This window comes from Varroa destructor, unplaced genomic scaffold (assembly GCF_002443255.2).
Source record: "Varroa destructor unplaced genomic scaffold, Vdes_3.0 BEIS01000007.1, whole genome shotgun sequence".
Classification (NCBI taxonomy): Eukaryota; Metazoa; Arthropoda; class Arachnida; order Mesostigmata; family Varroidae; genus Varroa; species Varroa destructor.
The window spans coordinates 2,984,002-3,002,370 of NW_019211460.1; the positions used below are offsets into that span (position 1 = coordinate 2,984,002).

At 37.5% G+C, this 18,369-nt stretch overlaps 1 protein-coding gene across 4 annotated transcripts; it reads right to left on the reverse strand.

The window, feature by feature from the left end:
• Positions 1–4,431: 4,431 nt before the first annotated feature.
• On the reverse strand, positions 4,432–18,343 carry Ns4 (Nucleostemin 4). Of its 4 annotated transcripts, none has more exons than XM_022815594.2 (17): positions 18,094–18,343; positions 14,223–14,312; positions 13,765–13,895; positions 13,365–13,452; positions 12,748–12,876; positions 12,367–12,479; positions 11,992–12,073; positions 10,509–10,620; positions 10,205–10,299; positions 9,793–9,876; positions 9,314–9,448; positions 8,804–8,929; positions 8,476–8,570; positions 7,942–8,055; positions 7,555–7,675; positions 7,162–7,306; positions 4,432–6,974 (listed from the first exon to the last, which is right to left on the reverse strand). In XM_022815594.2, the coding sequence occupies exons 2-17, from the start codon at positions 14,310–14,312 to the stop codon at positions 6,889–6,891; spliced, it is 1,746 nt and encodes a 581-aa protein (XP_022671329.1). In that variant the 5' UTR covers positions 18,094–18,343; the 3' UTR covers positions 4,432–6,888. The 4 variants fall into 4 exon arrangements, with proteins under 4 accessions (XP_022671329.1, XP_022671331.1, XP_022671330.1 ...); XM_022815596.2 differs by having other exon boundaries at positions 18,056–18,343; XM_022815595.2 differs by having other exon boundaries at positions 18,051–18,343.
• Positions 18,344–18,369: the final 26 nt, after the last annotated feature.

The window sequence follows — 18,369 nt, forward strand, 5'->3', positions numbered from 1 at the left end:
GCTTCAAATGGGACCTTCGTCATAGCTTTGTTGTCTCACGGAGTGAAGCATCTGTCCTGCACTCGAAATCAGGTCTCTGGGTCGGACCCCGTATTGAACACCGTTCGCTTCAGCTGATATTTGCACCTTTTTGAAGAACAATTATTAAGGAAAAAATAACATAACTTGAGGATGATTGGGCAATGGTGTTATAGATCAAATCCAGTACCTTAGTTTCCACTTATAGCGTAACTGCTTCGCTAGTGGTCGTTTACAAAACTAGACATAAACAAGGCTTTTGCGATTCATTTTCATAGTCCACACAAGATAATCGGTGATATGATGTTTTTCAGCTAGCTACTATAAGATAACTTACAAGTAAGCAGAAACGAGCCAGCAGAAACGGATGTGCTGCATATTTTTTGAGATTTGAAACAGACACGATATGTCTCGGCTAGCATACACAGAAGTCAAAACATTCTTATCGCACCCTAAGGGCTTCTCTAAAGCCGCTCTTATACCTCGTATACTATAATTAAATAAAAAGCGTTCATGGATAAATTAATGAAGTTAGGAACCCGAGTGATCGATGTCAGAGAGGCTCGTTAAACAAAAGTCTAAATGAAGTTAATTAATATACTATGAGGTTTGAATCTTGTTGTAAGTAGTCTATTACAAACGCCGATAGCGGAGATGTTTCAGCCGTCCGAAGTTGGTGTTGTCGGTTATTAGCCATAATAATGTCATGTTGTTTTAAGACATGATTGGCTTGAAACTTAAACAGGTAATTCATATACGAGCTTTACAAAACTAATAATGTATAGCATAGTCGATTACTTAGTTTATTAGAAGCAATATGGGACGAAACAAGGATCTCCGTATCACGTCTGTCCGCTATAACATTTCCACATGCTTTGAAGTACTTGAACCTTCACGTAAACATAAATGCCTCTTAGGATGTATCCAGTAGAGGGCGCCAATATGCTTAACTTTTTTTTTTGCAAGTTCACGACAGTTCGAATGCGCAGTTCCCGTTGTCGTACTTATTCATTTCAATTCACTGAATATATGTTTCATCGCTCACTAGTTTTTCTGGTTCGAGTAATTCGATTGACTATCTATTAGGATGTGCAATATACAAGCACGTATGAGGGTCGCATAAGTTACCAGTGAAGGGCGAGGTGCTTTACGAAATGTGTTTATTAATAAAGTAGCTGGAATCTTCTAAATTTTAGGTAGTTCTCTAGCTGTTTGACCAGCATATTCTTCAACTATGTACTTCTAAACATCGAAAAGAGAATTTTGGCAGTATGCACGTGTGCGCACTACAACTATGGACTGATGCTACTGTATGATATACAGAACGTCATCGGTGCATCATAATTATGATTCTTGCGAATAAGCTAACTTCAAGCAAACCAACCCTTCATCTGTTCAGGGTTTTGCGGTAAATCCATACAGCAGAGAGCAAATTTTTGCTATCATATATAAACATGTAATCATTTGTGTAGAATTTCAGGCATGCATCAAAGGTGATTTTAAATAATGAGGTTGACTGAAAATTAGGCACCGAGTTGTCTTATACCATAGAGCAGGACAAAAAAAAAGTGAGTATTATTATTTCGTACAGAGGTAATAAACGCCACACCCTAACAACACAAATCTTTTGCTGAGCAGTGGCCCGAGACAAAACTAGAACTCACAGCAAAACCGGTGATTCAAAAAGTGCGACAAAGAAAGGCATTTCAGGGGACGAGACTCAACGACGTAGCGAAGTTCATGACAGATAATATAACTTGTGATACGACAACAGCGGTTGTTAGAATAGTCGCGAAATTTATTATGACCAATGCGGCTAAAATGATCGCAGTTCTTTACTGTTGCAACGGCAGTGACGGATAATGAGGCGTTCAAGATCGTAAACAGCATTTTGGAGGAACTCTTAACTTAGAACAATTAAATCAAATTGAAGTGACTGCGGTAACCAGATTCACCCTACTCGTTCTGGTTGTCACAATATTCGTCTAGAGTCTGTTTATATTACAGATATGTAAAAAATAATTTTAGAAATACCGTAGTTTGTAAATAAACTGGGCTTCAATTTTCATCATTATTGGTTTGTTCGTCAACATCACTTCAATATACCAATTTCTTGATCAATATTGTCTGAATCATATGGCTATCACCGGCCTACTGCGATTTATTTGGCTTTTTATAAATACATTGTTCCTGGGCGCATTTATCTAAAAATTGCGATAGTATTAAAATTCGCTGCGGGCAACTCCACCCTCGATGATTCTAGCGGATTGTGTTTACCAATTAATGTCGTATGTCTCTCGCGTTCACGGTAAGCTGTCAACTGAGGGCGCTCTTGAAAAACTCTTTTAGCAAGGTTACAGCTTCTTAGACAGTCCCGACGTAGGCCGTTTGTGTCTCACCGGTATTGTGCCATCTTGGAGTACCTGAGTAGAGTTATTCACCTGTTGCTGCCGTCCTCGTACTTCGGAGGTTTCCCAGTAAACAAGGCGCGATAGCGTAAAATCAGTAAGATGGCGTCTTGCTCGAGCTTTTGATTGTGGTAGTGTTGCGACAAAAAAACCTCACGCAAGGCAGCAATTCTGTATCCACATAAAAACCGAGTCTATCAAGAACGGTCTAACCAGATAGAACAGACCGTTGCGTTGGACGCGCCTGACGGTCGACTTGATATGGCTCTTGTGCTTGATGATGTGCTTGAGATAACCCGTCATGGCTGCATACAACAGGATGCATTGTTCGTTACGATGGCGCCGAAGCCCCTGAAACCGCGCTGCGTGGCGTTCGGCGCGTAAACCACAGTCGGCGCAACGTCGACAAAATGCGTGCAATAATCAACTATCATTGGGACTTGGAAAGCCTTATTGCCCTTAGTAGACCTTCAGAAGGCATAGAAGATGCCCATTTTGCCGAACAGACGTTCTAGCGTTGATGCGCTTTTCTGAGTCCCAGTTCAACACTTGATACATCTCTACTGAGACTCTGTCTCCCGGTCCTACGTCCTCAATACGCTTTCGGTAAAAAGCGCTCCTGCAACATCTTTTGGCAGTCGATATGCCTAGCCATCCGCTTGCGAATGGTACAACATAATGGCTTTCCCTAGGGCGGTAAGATGTGGATTAATTCGCAGCAGAACACCCGCTATATGCATTTTCTGGAAGACCCCAAAGCTGTACTCCAGCGGTATCAGAGCCAGTTCTCTCAGTTTTGAGTAGACACTTGCCTTCTCCTTTAGGACTTCTATGCAACGTATGTAAGTGACTGACTTAAAGCGGCGTTTGCACAACTACGGTCAGAACATCTTGAAGCCCCACACTACTACCAGACGGTCTGCCTTCTAACAACAACACTTTAAGTCAATTGGGCTGCGGTTAGCGTATGTCTTTGTTCAGCTCAACCCCCATCCTGTTCTAGTGGCATCCGTCTGCAACCTCATCTGCAAATTATGCCAGAAGTGGCACAGTATTAGATTTAGTCTTGTGCCACGTCCGGCATAGGATTCAAACTAATCAGTCTTTAGCTCCAGAATGCCCTATCGTAGCATGCGCTTGAAGTTTTCTTACGTTGACCATGGCCGGCGTGGTGTCCGAGCAGCCTCAGTAATCAAGCAAGAACCAGGCGGCCCAGGTCAGAGAAGGTAAGGACTCGACTAGCCGAACCTTTTCGGAATCCGGGGAGTCGGCCGTTTATCGGCCGGATGGATATCAGCCATTTAGATAGACCACATTCTGAGTGCATATTTCGCCCTCAACCGACAGCCAATTTGATTGACGGCTGCTAGTATTTCCTGTGTGTGCATCGTGTAAGTATGGAGATCAGAAGAGTACAATCTGGCACCACCGAGGTGGACTAGAGCCGTCTGGTATAACAGAACTTCGATGATTATGTATGTATTATGTACTGGAGGAAGCAAATAGCATGAAAAAGCCGCTAGACATTGAAAATGCCGTTTTGTCTTTAGCATTAACATGTTTGAGGATTTTGCAGTATCCGCTACTCGGGTTGGAAGAACTCAAACAGCGGACACCAGCGATGGCACTGATAACGTCGCAAGCCCTTGACAACGGGTATATAATCACTTTTCATAATGGCACTTAGCCGTCGCTAGTCGAAGCAGAAACCTTAGCTATAGCTACCACGAAACATTAAGGCTCGCTCCGCTTTCACTTGGTCGTATACATTTACGACCGGATATATAAGTATATAGGGTATCAGATATGTAACTTATCCTATATTGCCACCACTTTTGAAAGAGAAAAAATCTAATGTAATTTTTTTAATCAAGTTGTTATCACTAAAGGTTTATGAAGATACTATTAATTGGTATGATACTATGATGTGATATAAAGTGGTCCCAAGCATATATTTTTTCAAGTAATATCGAAATCAGTATTTTAAAAGAAAACAAATAACAGATATTTTTGATTATTGATGGTTACTTTATTTTGGTTGAGGCGGCTTTTGCGATTCACATAGAAACAGTTAAGAAACAAAGAGATTAGCGTTGTATAAACAGATATTATTGATTCGTTTGTAATGTGCTGACATTTCGTACTTCAATATACAGCACTTCGTTTTTCATTTTCCTTTTCGTTACTAGAGCACATCATAAAAATAAAATTATATTAACAAGAGGACTTCTGGTATTTTGCTCAATACGTGAAGCACCTGTGAGCGCATCATCATTATGTGACCAGATTTTTTAATACTTGTACTGTCGAAAGTTAGTTATGGTAGGATAAGTAATTAATCATTAGACGTCTCCTACTTCTATCGTATAATTAGTGGCAATAAGTCACAAAAAAATATTGGTTATCCATAATACAAGTTGTTACTTGTAAAACAGTGACCCTACGGCCCTTCTGATCATCACAGAGTTTAATCTGACGGAGTCGACAGGTCGATTGGGTATTATTAAAGAAATCGCTGCAATTTAAAACTCCAATAATAAATAAAAAAAATTTATTGTAAATCTTTACGGACTCTATGTGAAAAAATTAAATCGATTTCCATATGACTGGATAACTCGGATGCAATCGACTTCCAGGAGTCTGATTAGTTACTATCTTCCGAAAGAAAGGATTGTCAACGTAATGCACAGGCAGAAGCACGAAGTTAGCAACCTTTACCAGTGTAGGCCTGTTTGATGTTTGTTTTTCCCCATATATTTACTACACCTGTTGCACAGTACAGAGCTACTATATTTCTTTTGGTGCTCAAAATCAACTATGAACTTAGCCTGATAGTACAAAATTAAATAAATGTCAATACTATTTACGTCAAATGAGTCTCCCGGCTAATTAGTAGCAAGCTATATATGTTTTATTTATGGCACCGTTTGATCTGAGAGTTCTGTTAGCAGTGTTCACAGTGTCTCCAACGGGTCCGCCGCTGTGGTTTGCACAGCCCACACTGTTACGGCCGATAAGTGCCTACCTGTATTCTCTTTGACGTCGTTAACTGATCGTGGTTTTTTATGGACTTTAAGAGTCCTTTCTGTTCACGGTGTTAAACGCATTTTTTGTGGGTTTTTTGGGGGGGGGGGGGGGGGGGGCACATACTGCAACGCATTTAAAAACGAAATTACGTCCCATTACAGCTCCTTTAAAAAGCGTCTCATCTGATATTACTACAAAGAGAGATCATGCGGAAATAGATTTCTAAGCACAACACTTTAAGGGACAAGACACACAAAAAGAAATATCTATTTAAGTGTTTATCAGAATGTATTTCTACCCATAGATTCCGTTTGCTTCCGGAGTGAGAATAGCAATAGAGGTAGTAGTTAATATGTTCAAAGAGCAGTAAAGGCAGCTCTGATTAAGGTAGGTCTGAGGTCAACATGTCATTGCTATAATTTCATACCTATTATCCTTTCTTTAAAACATTCACATTATGATACCCCGTCCATAGACCTCTCCGCAGACATATGTTGAACAACATCTTAATCGTGTTCAAATATGCAAATATTCTCAGCCTTACTAGAGCAATGCATATAGGACTTTCCTCTAGGTACAGTGGGGTATATATAATCGAAAATGATAGTTGTTTTAAATATATTAGAGCACAAACAATTTCTTTTTCATCCTTGTAAGCTCAAGTCTTATTACTGTAATATCTTGCAAGGTGAATAAACAGCAAATATCTAATAAAAATCGAGTTTACAAAACGAACTGTATCGTCAACGATCGATTATCTTCTGCAGTGCTATCGAATCGCTTCATTTATCCTCACAGTTATTTGGTTTTTAAAGCTTTAACTTTCAAAGAGTCCACAGCAGTAAGTGTTCTAAATATGGATAGGGAAAAATACCTAATTTGGAAAATAGAACCCTTTCTAAAGTTTGCCTAAATGAATTCACTTTCGGAAGAACTCCGGCATTTGTAAAGATAAATTCGTATTACTACGCGTCTAGCGAATACACACTAGTAGAATTCGAAAACATTACCATTGAACCTTGTGGCGGCGTTTTTAGGATGCACATGGATAAGTGCGAAAACATGTTGCAGGTTCAGTATTGTTTCTACTCATCATTATATTCACAGATACCTTCTTTATGACTCAAATATGGCTCTTGTATATGTATCAGTTGGAGAAAAGTAGTAGGGACAACTTCACATACTCATCTCGTTTAAACGATAAAAAAAAAGATGCTTTCGAGGGACAAATTATTTATAAACGAAAAATAATTTGAGAACAGTTGTTTTTTTTTAAATCTTGGTGTATATTCTTGACTTTTGACCATTCCCACATTCGGGTGCTGCGATAATATGGGAAGAGGCACTTTGTTTATGTAAATTCTATTTTGCATCTTCTTTAGCCATAGTTATTCTTATTTTTACAGTTTTTTTTTAGTCTTTCGGAGCATTATCCTCATTCATCGTTATCATCATCGTCGTCGTCAGCAACAAGAGCCGCAAATCTGTTCATGATTTTCTTCTCTGCACCTGAGGCTTCACCTGAAACGGCACAAAGTCCAGTTAAAATAGTGGGAAGAACATCATTGGCATCGTCAGCGGAATGTCTAACATTGTGTCAGTAATCTGTAACCTTTAACTTAATCTGTAACTTTATTACATCTCAATGTAATAAAGTGATACACGATTAAACACTACACTAATCTTCTAGGACTAACAATGTTACTACCTTTTTTACAGCTGATATTATCTCCTGTATTATCGCCACTCTCCTCATCAGCGGTTCCGTCCCCTCCTTCAGAATCTACCGAATCTACATCAGACTCGTCGTTTTCATCGACGTCCGACAACGCCTCGCGCTTCACGCCTCGAATCTAAATTTGCATTTACAAGCGTTAAATGCATTCTATAAGTCATTGATGAGTATGAGTGTATACTGCTTTTAAACAAGTTGATCTATTGGTATGGGAGCCCACAGTTTTATGCTAAGTGCAGACATACGCCTGACCGTATCAAGCGCATACTTTAAAAAAAAATGTTGGTGTCAAAAGAAACTGATCGTGAGCTAAAACGAGCAAGGATGGCCCGTTTAGTTGTCTATGATTCATGGGATGAAACATACCTCTAAGATTTTATTAATAAGCTTTTTATCAGGCTGTTGATCGTGTTCCTCTTTAGGGGGCCTAAAAGCTACACAGAGGGTTCGGCCGTCCAGCACCATCCTCAATAAATGATGCGCAGCCCTGTAAGATAATATTGAAACACATGAATTATATGAATATTAAGCTTTCTAAAATTACGATTAAAAACATTTTTTATCTAAAAGTCTAGGTTCATACACAGAAATGTATGTGTCTAAAATACTACTAGAATATATAGTTCGATTCACATACATAATGTTGGTATTCGAAAAATTACATGAGTTTAAACCTTCGATCGGGATAGGCATTTTGGTTTTCAGAAAATGTCGTTGAACACAAATATGCACAGCCCAAAATTACTATCGCACCTGTTGACATCAGGCCGGCCTGTCCTAGCCGTTATAAAACCTCTCTTTTCCGCCCATGATTCGGCAATCTCGAACGCAGACCAATCCGACTCATCGGTATCCACCTTTGGTAATCTGTTTGAAACGAAAGATAAATTTGTTTTTTATATTTCGTAAGTTCTAACATTCTACACTAATAAAATTATAGTATTCTGGTATTTACGAAGTATCCAATATAATCCTGCGACTGTTTTTACAGAATCAATATATGCAGAAAATTGACATATATAGTTAGCTTAGCGTAGCGACGTCTTTATAGAGAAGATTTATAGAGAGAAAACAGCCTAGTTAAATTTGTCTTTAAAAAACGACAGTGGCAAAAACGAATGTCGCTTGTCTAGCTTGTCTACCGCAACATTCTTATCAAAATGTTTGCTTGGAGTATATTTGTTAATTAGTACTTGAACTAAACAGCTATAAAGGTAAATCCTGGAAAAGGATAGTATAGGACTCCCTATGTTACATTAATCACACTGTTGTTTCAATAATACTAACCTGAGAATCCGCTCCACATGGATTCTTTGCGCAACATATTCGACTGCTGCCAAAGGTGTCCGAAGCTGGGCAATCGGGAAGCTGCCAGAAACTACCTGGACGCACGATACGTAAACAAACATAAAACAGGTTAAGGAACGGTATTCCAAAACACTAGCATCAGCTTAGGTGTTATTATTTTGGTAGTAAATAAAGATCGCTTTCATGAGTAGCTTCCATAGACCTCTGAGCAGAAGGTTGGCGGCTATCTAGAATCGATAATATAGATTACCTTTCAATTTTACCGATAACTATCTTGGGGCAGCCTTGTAAACTGAAATGAACGTACCTGCAACTCTCGTGGATGTTTCGTTGGAAAAACAAGTCCCGGGCAATCGCAAAGGCGAAGCTGTTTTGTGAGAAAGATGGTTTGAAAATGCTTCGTGTGACCAGGTGTCCGAGAAACTGACACAACCTGCAAAAATATTGACCTATTAGCAAATTTTATTAAACATACAAAAAAAGCGAATCGAGTAGCAGAAGAAAAACTCAATAACTAGGAGAACTAAAACTTTTGTTTTGTTTAAAATCGAGGATTTGTAGTATATCTGTGGTACGAATCGCTATCATACATTAAAAGCGGGTTGTGCTGTATATATTTTGTTCACTCTATTTATTAGAACTGTAGGTATAATTTATTATAGATTATAGATCGATTCGTAAAACTGGAACACTTCTGTTCCTTCTCGGAATCCGATTACTCTGCCACGCAAAAACAATGTAGTAATACCTTTCACATGGCGCTGAACAACATCTTTAGACCTGGATAATTGCTTTTATATTTGTAAGCCGACGTTACCTTTTTGCCCATTAGGGCGTTAAGAAGAGAGCTCTTTCCGACGTTAGGATGCCCAAGCATGCCAAGAGTCAGAAACAGTCCCTCCTGAAAACGACTCGATAGTACGACGTCGTCCTGTTCGATCACCTCTCCCACCTGGCAAGATACATTAATAACAAAAAAAAATCATCGAAATTTACAGAAATTACAGAGACGAATTTTAACTCAAGCTACTTGTCACGTTTTGAGATCATTTAAGTGTCGCAGAAGATTGTCCTCACACACCTTTCTTTTCCATTTTTCTAAGGCATTCCACGTTTTTTACATAGAGTATGGCATAACTCGGTAACTACCAATAATGACCACAGATGCTTCTTTGTTACGTGACACGAAACATGAAAAGAGCGCGTCGAACAAAAAGGACCCAAGCCTTGCTTGTGCAATTATTAGTTAATATACTATGCATATAAGTAACCTAACAAAACAGTTTAACGACTTACCTCGAGTTCGGAATCATGGTCAACCTGACTTCCATGTAACTCACAATCTTCACGAATCTTATTCTCCCACGACGATAAGTCGATCTAAAGAAAATCAAATTTGCATGAGATTTAAACCAGATTGACTAATACGCTTTCTATACGGCTAAATTTAATATAAGTGAAAAAATGTTTTTAAAATGCTTTAAACTGTTTTATTAAAGTGTCATTATCTCATCTCAACATTAAAATGATTAATTTATTGAGTACACCAAAGGACTAGTTTGAGAAGTTGAAAGCCAGATTGGCTCTCATTTTCTATTTGCTCAGTTGGAACGAAAGGCAATTCCTTTGAAAGCTGAAAACAACTTGTTGGCGGAGGAGCAAAATCTCGACTAGCCTAATGAAACGTAAGCGATGCAGAAAATATTACCTTGGCAGCTTCACTTCCGAGTACACTCTTGACGGCATCCAAGAGTGCTAAACAAGAGTGTAGTGGGGTTCGCATTTTGCCACGCCCATGTTTGCCTAAATGAGAACTACATCCAGTTAGACAGCGCTACAGTGGTTATGGCCACATTCAGTGGGAATTCATCGTTGTTTTGCAGGTGTTCATGCTGGTGTATCAATGTAATCACAGACACTTGTTGCAACTTTAGTAATGTAAAAAGCTTTGCTCAAGTATTTATTAGATCATCCGAATTCGTTCAGCGCGACTAGATATATCGCTTACTCACCGACGGCCTTGCATCCCGCGTAACTAGCAAAGGGTATAACCTTGACTCCGGAGTGCTCTTTTTCGAGAAATGTAATCCACGAGGCTGCAAGTTCAGGATCAACTAAATCCACCTACGGAATACCAATTTGTAATTGATATTATGTTTTGCTTTGAAAAGCGCTAAAAAGGAGCCTCTTGAAAGTAATCAGAATGTAGGGTATAATTGTGCATGTAAAATAACCTGCGCAAGAGTTACATAATGGTTTATCATCACAAATAACTTATTAAAAAAATTATCACTCTGTCTTATCAATAAAAATGCGAAGGTACGCTACCAGGTCTAATGTATTTGGTCTATAACAACAGCAAACAGAAACCTATAATGTGCAGTATTTGTTGACATTAAAAAGAAAAACTGATCGGAATATTTTTACGTTCTAAGCTTCGAAGAAGCACACTCAGGCTTATCAAGGACATATGCAAAAAAACGTCGTCGAAATAGCCCATCGAATGACTACACGATCATCCGCATGACAGGCAAGCGAAATACAATATACAGGGGGCTTGATGTCCTGCTTAATATTTATTTGTGTGAACAAGTTGCTACAAGAACTAAAATGTCTAAACATGCCTTTATGCATTCAAACGGCTGCTCTATAGCTCCAAAAAAAAAATGGACGAATTGCAGGCACGCACGGGAACAGAATAAATTTCAAGAGAATCGAATGAGTGTAAGTAAACGCCTTGAAAATAAACGCAATCCCTGACAAGACGGCCGAGAAGAAAATACAAGCATCCCTCATGAACGGCACCGGGTGTCGTTCGAAGCAAAATATATGTAAATTTTATCATAGCCTACTCTCGGACTGATAAGACAAGCAAAAGAGCTATGCGGTTGTTCAAAATTAAGATTTTTCCTATAGGTATTTATTGTACCAGGGCTGTATCACGACGTCTTAGCCTAAAGAACCTATCAATATTTCAAGCACATTAGTTATCTATGTGCTAAAAAATTTAGACTTACAGATCACTATAAAAGTGGTATTTGAATTTAAAAATAAGAGCATAAATGTCAAACTTTGGGATTAAATAAACAATTTGCGATAAAAAAAGGTTATGGATGAATCTGCATTTACATGCCCGCCCAAATAGAACTAAAAGCGATTTCATATGTCGTGTGGTCAGACACCTGTAGCTGTATTAACTGTTATATCGCTGAATACGTATGTATTTGTAACTATTGTAATTAGTAGCAATAGGTGTTCAAATATCCTAATCCGCGCTTACCGTGTTTCACCGATACGACAACGTATGCAATAATAAGAATGACTGAAATATATAGATTACATCCAAATGCGATTAAATGTCGATTGATTCAATTGCTCTTTTTTCGGTCCTATAGCAAAAGATGATTATGAACTTTTAGTACACACATTAAGTATTTATCAAAGGCATGTTAAAAACAACTCACAATTTACGTCTAAGAAGATGAGAAATCTTACCTTATTTAGTACTATAATAACACGCTTGCCGAGGTCTCCAATATACTCAAGAAGCGATAGAGGAATGTGTATCAAGGGGTATCTGAAAGGCGGTAAGACGGATTGAATCAAAACAAGAGTTATCGTCAATAGGCCGTGTTTCACTCTGAAGTAAAAAGTATGCACGGGTTAGTCATTATGTTCTTTGAATAGTAAGAGGTCTGAAAATGGTGTTAGGATAATTTAATGAAGCATTAGTACTACAAAGGTCTTTTACGTCAGATGACTAGTAAAATTAGTAAGGGCTTCTTAAATTGGGCCAGCTGCCTTTCATGGTAGTGTTACCCTGCTGTTATTATTATTGAGAACTAAAAAACACGTCGAAACACCAATTACCTCACATCGGCAATAAGCAAGAGAACATCCGACATTTCTATGACTCTCCAGAGCTGACGCCACGTCTCCAGATTGAGCTCGAAATAGGACAAAGATGGTTGTGTTTGCATCAACTATAAAATCTCACACAAACGCAAGCGCGGAAACATACCGCAAGGCAAACCGCAGTTACGGAACATTTTCTATCACACTTTTCTGAGGAAATCTCGTGCGAAATATGGTAAACAATACATAAATATCGTAATTCGTCTCAAATTGCTAAGGCTAAATATTCTATATTAATTCCTTTATCCTGTGCAATTGGCCTTATTCTTGAAAAATCAAAGACATCGTATAAGACATAGAGATCACATAACATGTTTAAATTTAAAAAAAAATCACCTTGCGTGTGAATTCTCTGAAATATTTGTTCTCGTGGGCGTCCAATTTTTCTTTTGACCAACCATGCTCCCACACAGGACGCCGTGGCATCCCCAGCGGATCTGTATCACGAACGAGGTACAATGCCTCCTGAACGACATTTTTGTATCATCGGAAACAATTCATAAGATCAGCATTACTGATTTGCTGCCATACGGCCAATTTGCCGTCGTACTAGAATTACTTTGAATGTACTACTAAATTTTCACGAAATAACAAGAAGGGCACATGGAATATTTTGAAGACAATGCTTAAATACTACAAAAATATTCATATTGGTTTTTAAGGTGACGGCGTGTTGGCGCGCAACCACAGTTGGTATATATAATTTACACACTAATTTCTACCTCTATTTTCTTAAATTATAAGCCTGCTAACACTCTTACATTACGCAGAAAGAATTGCATATGAGCTATAATATATTTGGGATTTTAAGTTTATATAGTTCTACTTGGACTTTTAGATTCACATATTTTCCCATTCAAGAAAATCTGCTAAGATAATGCGAAAATCGCCAATACGAGGCCAATCGTCATCACAGGTTACTTTAAGTAGTTCATGTACAACAGCATATATACCTCTCCAAGGAACTTGAATGGCCTCCGGACCCTTTTCTTGATCTCGTCCATTTCTTCTTTGGTCTGCTGCTGAAAAATCAACGCATACCTGCAAATCAACAGATTTGTCCAGTTGGTTTTTCTTAATGACTCAAAAGATTTGACTTCAAATAACTCAGTTGACCAAAATCGCTCTATATGGACACGCACCATTTGTAATGAAATCTGAATTATACTATATAACCAGAAATTTTACGGGATCCGCTAACCTGCCTATTAAAAACTATCTGTTGGTGAAGAGATGCTACGAATTATATAGTAATTCTTTTAGGTTGGTCTTCGCGCTTTTGGTCAATAAAATAGAATGGATTATGTATCTTATGTCCAGTCACTTCATGTGTTTGTTTCATTATGTTTCGACCTTGTGTTCCTTCCAGTGGGGTTTCCCATATCGTTAATCCGGAGTACGCGATCTCCCAGCTCGCGTTCACCTTCAGATGCATCGTCCCCTGCTGGACCCATTTGGATCCCTGCCTTCTTTTGTCGTTTCATCTGCAGCAAAAAACACGCATCATCTTGTCAGTTACGTTCTTTTGCAACTACTTAAAATCGTAAACCTCAGAATTATTTCCAAATGGTAATCAGATAGCTCTTATAATAATGAAACTAATGAACATTTTAATTTAGAAAAATCAGGCAATAAAGTTTGTTTTAGTTTATGCGTTTGTTTAGGTATGTACGTTGCAAATAGTTGTATTTCTACAAAATTTTCCGCAGTAAATTTTGATTTTAACCTTTAACTGTAGTGATTAGTGCACTCAGCAAACTAAACTTAGGTTGTAAGTAAAATAATTTGTTTCTAAATGCAAAGCTATTTACTTTTAGTTGGTCTTTCTTTTTTTTGCCGCTAAATGCAACCTTACGGCCGCCAACCTGCTTGACTGCACCACTTGCCGATTTTTGAGGCATCTGCAAAAGTAATGGTGATAATCATTAATGCTTCGGTATATCACATCTCACTAGAACATGTTACAACAGGCAATATTGTCTCACCGAAGACATGGTCGTATTTTGAATCATAGTAATATTAAGTAAGACCACTACAGTTACGGTTATTTACTTATTTTTAATTCAAGTAGTTTAGGGTATTATGGACCAAAGAATTTCCGGCCGGAATGATACCGGCCATTCATACAAGATAGGCTGCTACCTTCGCCGACATTTTGTCTCGCCTTCCACACGATATTTTTGTGTTATGTGGAAGGCGAGACATGTCAAGTTTTACTTAGATGCAGCTTATTACCTTGCAATTCATTATGCAACCTCGCGTTTGGTCATGCATTCCTGCACTTTTTCCTTATAGTGATTTTTAAGGTTTTACATTTATCGCTCTCCTGTGCTCTTCACCCATTATCTTCTAGTAAAGACAAAATGCTTTTAACGTTGGCAAGTTTTTTATTTACCAATTTTTTATAAACAAAATTACAATGTTGGTACACTACGAGTGTACCAACATTGTAAATTCTATCTTCGTTTACACAAGATTAACCTATGGTTTTTAGGTCTCTCGATTAGAAAATTTTTTATACAACTCTTTATAACAAGCAGCTATTCATGGATCATAAGTCATTCGTTTCTGATCGTTTTAATTGTGGGTTCTTCCAGCTTACCGCTAAAAATTATCCTTAATTTTTGCCTACTAGCAACATAGGATTGTAACTGTACGTTTCCTGGGAGACTATGCTATGTCACATTTTACAACCTTTATCTTCGTCAGGATATCTTATACAGGGCCTTGTTTTTACTGTGTGTCTTTTTGACTATATTTAAATTAACAGTAATGATTGTCATTGACTGATTCGCCTCACTAACTTTTGTTCGAGACCATTCTGGAACTTCGTGACCATTTCTTTGTCTCTTTGATCCTTATATTTTTATTTAACGTAGTAATAAGGAACAATAATATTTTTTCGCTTTCAAGTACTCTATTAGATCCTTCGTATATATTCAATGTTACGACGTTCTTACTTTTTATTGCTTATTACCAATCTAATGATAATAGTGACGACGCTTAAAGCAAAAACGAAGAACAACACTATTTTAAGGCTGGTATGTTAAACTAAATTTTGCAATAAATAACGTGTTTCATTCCGGGCATCGGTACAAAAAAATTCTGTGGAGATTGTCTTGAAAGAAAAGGTTTTACGGCTACCAAGTAGGGCGCGCGCATCTTCTGGCTTTCGTAGTAGTTAGAAGGGGACGATAGAACCGGAGGTTTTAAGGCATTGCAGGTTGAAGGTAGGTCAAAAGCATATTACAACACACTCCTTAAGGCTCGATTCATCACTAGGAATGTTTCGAGGCAAAAAAAGATAAAGTGAAAATACTTTCATACAGAATACATTTTACATTGAGAAAATAAGTGCCCAAATGAATTTGTTCGTTATTATTCGTATATAAATCAGGTAGACTATGGTGGTTCATTCTGAATCCGCGGTACATTCTTAATAGCTGTTAGATTAAAGGAACTAAAAAATATTTACGCATTTTGAAATCTTGCAAAGTTTATACAATTTTTTATGTTTTCTAAGATTTTCTCAGTACATAGTGTAAATCATTACAGCTTAGTTATTTAGTATAAGAAGAATATTCCAAGGTGGATTCTTAAATTTTTTAAATTAAAATTAAAGTTTAAATCAAAAAACCTTGAGCTAAGTCCAACAGGACTTAGCCAACTTTTTTTGGACTGCTTTTTAGGCACACGATGCATTAGTCGGAAACTATCAACTTAAACAGTTTTATTATTTTTGCTTGAAATTAAAATTTTAATTGAACAAGGTAGGTTTCGAACCTACATTCACTTAAAAAAAGAGATTTTTTTACTAACAAAACATCTTGATATGTATAAAATGAGTAAACATTTTTATTACTCGATTATTGTTTTTATTTAATCATAAAAAGGGCTATTTAAATAAGAGGTTCTTCAAGCACATTTCTAAATAATTGTAATGGAATAACATCGGCCACGCACACTATAACATTAGTCGAAAAACATTAACTTTTGGGGACGAAAAGGTACAACTTTATTTAAGTCACCTTAAAATGTCTAATGGAGTGCTTTTTAGCATTGTCCTAGAAGAAAAATAGTTGCGTCAGAAGATGTTAAATAGTATTACTAGAAACCAATTTAACTACAACTGGAAGTGTGCGTTCAGATTGTCGACTGCCAGGATTGTTTCATTATCTTTTTACTTTAGGTCATTTTTTCAATATTGACTGCTCAAACAACCCTGTAATCTGTGCTGAAATTTCAACAATTCTTAAATTCAAGGGAATTATTTCTTAGGTTTTCCAGATTTTTTGTGAAAAAATCTAATGATTTCATCTATTTCCGATTTTTTGCTATATCTCACCATGTTGACAACATGATTCTTTAGCATGTTAATTACAGTTAATAAATGCGTAACTATAAATGCTTTCTTTACTAAGACGAACCATCATTTATAACACAGGTAACCATTTCGATCCCTTCTTGGCTATTTAGCAGGCTTAAAAAGACCTATCGAAAGCAATTATAGCTAAAGTTTCATAGGAAAGAGCGTTTACGACGTGAAAGTAAGAGATCTGTTGGTCAGCCTGCCTTTGAGATTACCCACTGATGAACAGAGAAAAACATTTCATTCTAAGCTATAGAGATCTTTCGCATTTTGGAATCATCTGATCACACCAGTTGACACGTGTTGTGTCTACTACCGCTTTGTTTTCTTACGCTTTTCTACAAAGCCCTTTTCCTTCCAATATACTTGCGAATGAACAATTATTTTATATATATATATATATAACACGCCCCATCTCGTATGTACATATACATCTATACAAATCCTCGCTATATTTTGTACAGAGAGGTCCACTATCTGTTATCGCATCCCTTTTTTCTTTCCTTTTTTCCTTTTTTACCTCCCGTCAACGTACATCATTCTTTTGCCTTCGCACCTAAACCATTAACCTCCTTACATCCACCCATCATCTCACTATGTTGTCTCTTCTCCTTCTTTGCTTCTCTGTACGTTCCAGCAATTAAACAGAGTACTTGGTTCAATTTTCATTCAAACGCGTCCCCTTTCTCCATCTAACCAAGCCTCGCCGTTGAATAATTCTCCGTTTAATCTACTCTGTAGGCAACATAAACGCTTTAAAACTTGTTTTGTTCTCTTCGAGATACGCATTTTAAAGTTAGCTCAAACTCTATTATAAGGAAGCGGAGCACACTTCTGGAACACAATATATACTATTTTTACGCCAGCCCGTATGCAAAAGTACGAAGATATTTTAAAGCGGTTTGTTACAATTTTGCGTATTCTCCAGCAAAGCTATTCCAGTAGCATGTCATCTATGGATGTGAATTGTGTGTTTTGTCGCAGGCAGATGTTAATGGTTTTTCGAAAATTCATATACCATTTTTCTATGTCATTTTTAAGAAAATTACTAGCAAGGGTTTTTTCGAGTTCTGCCTGCGCATTCGTCACGCTACAGAATACATGTGTACATAGGCAAGATTTAGTATAAAGAGGTCTATTGAATACATCCAATGCTTGGATTGATCCAGAAATGATTTATACCAATGCATCAAACAGATATCAGTCAAGAATCTATAGTTGAAAAACAATAGAAAAAATGTGAAAAACATAAAGTCGCCAAGATAAATACCGTACTTTGACCAGGCTAGTGACAGGTGAACAAGTTTCCTTACGTCAAAAGCAGTTTCAATCCAGTTTGAGCCAGAAGAACTGAAGGTCCACTCACAATCGGGTAACGTGCTTTCTCTACTAAGTTCTAAGGATAGGCGTAGCAGCTCACTTTACAAAATATATTTAACAGCACTCTCCTCAGTAAATGTTGCGTTTTGTTTCCGAGCAATTAAGCAAGGAGCACTTGCTTGTTATGGTTGTTTTTGTTGTTGTCGTTGTCATTGTCATTGTTGAGAAATAGAGGTCTCCTGAGGAACGTAAAAACAGATCTTTCAGAG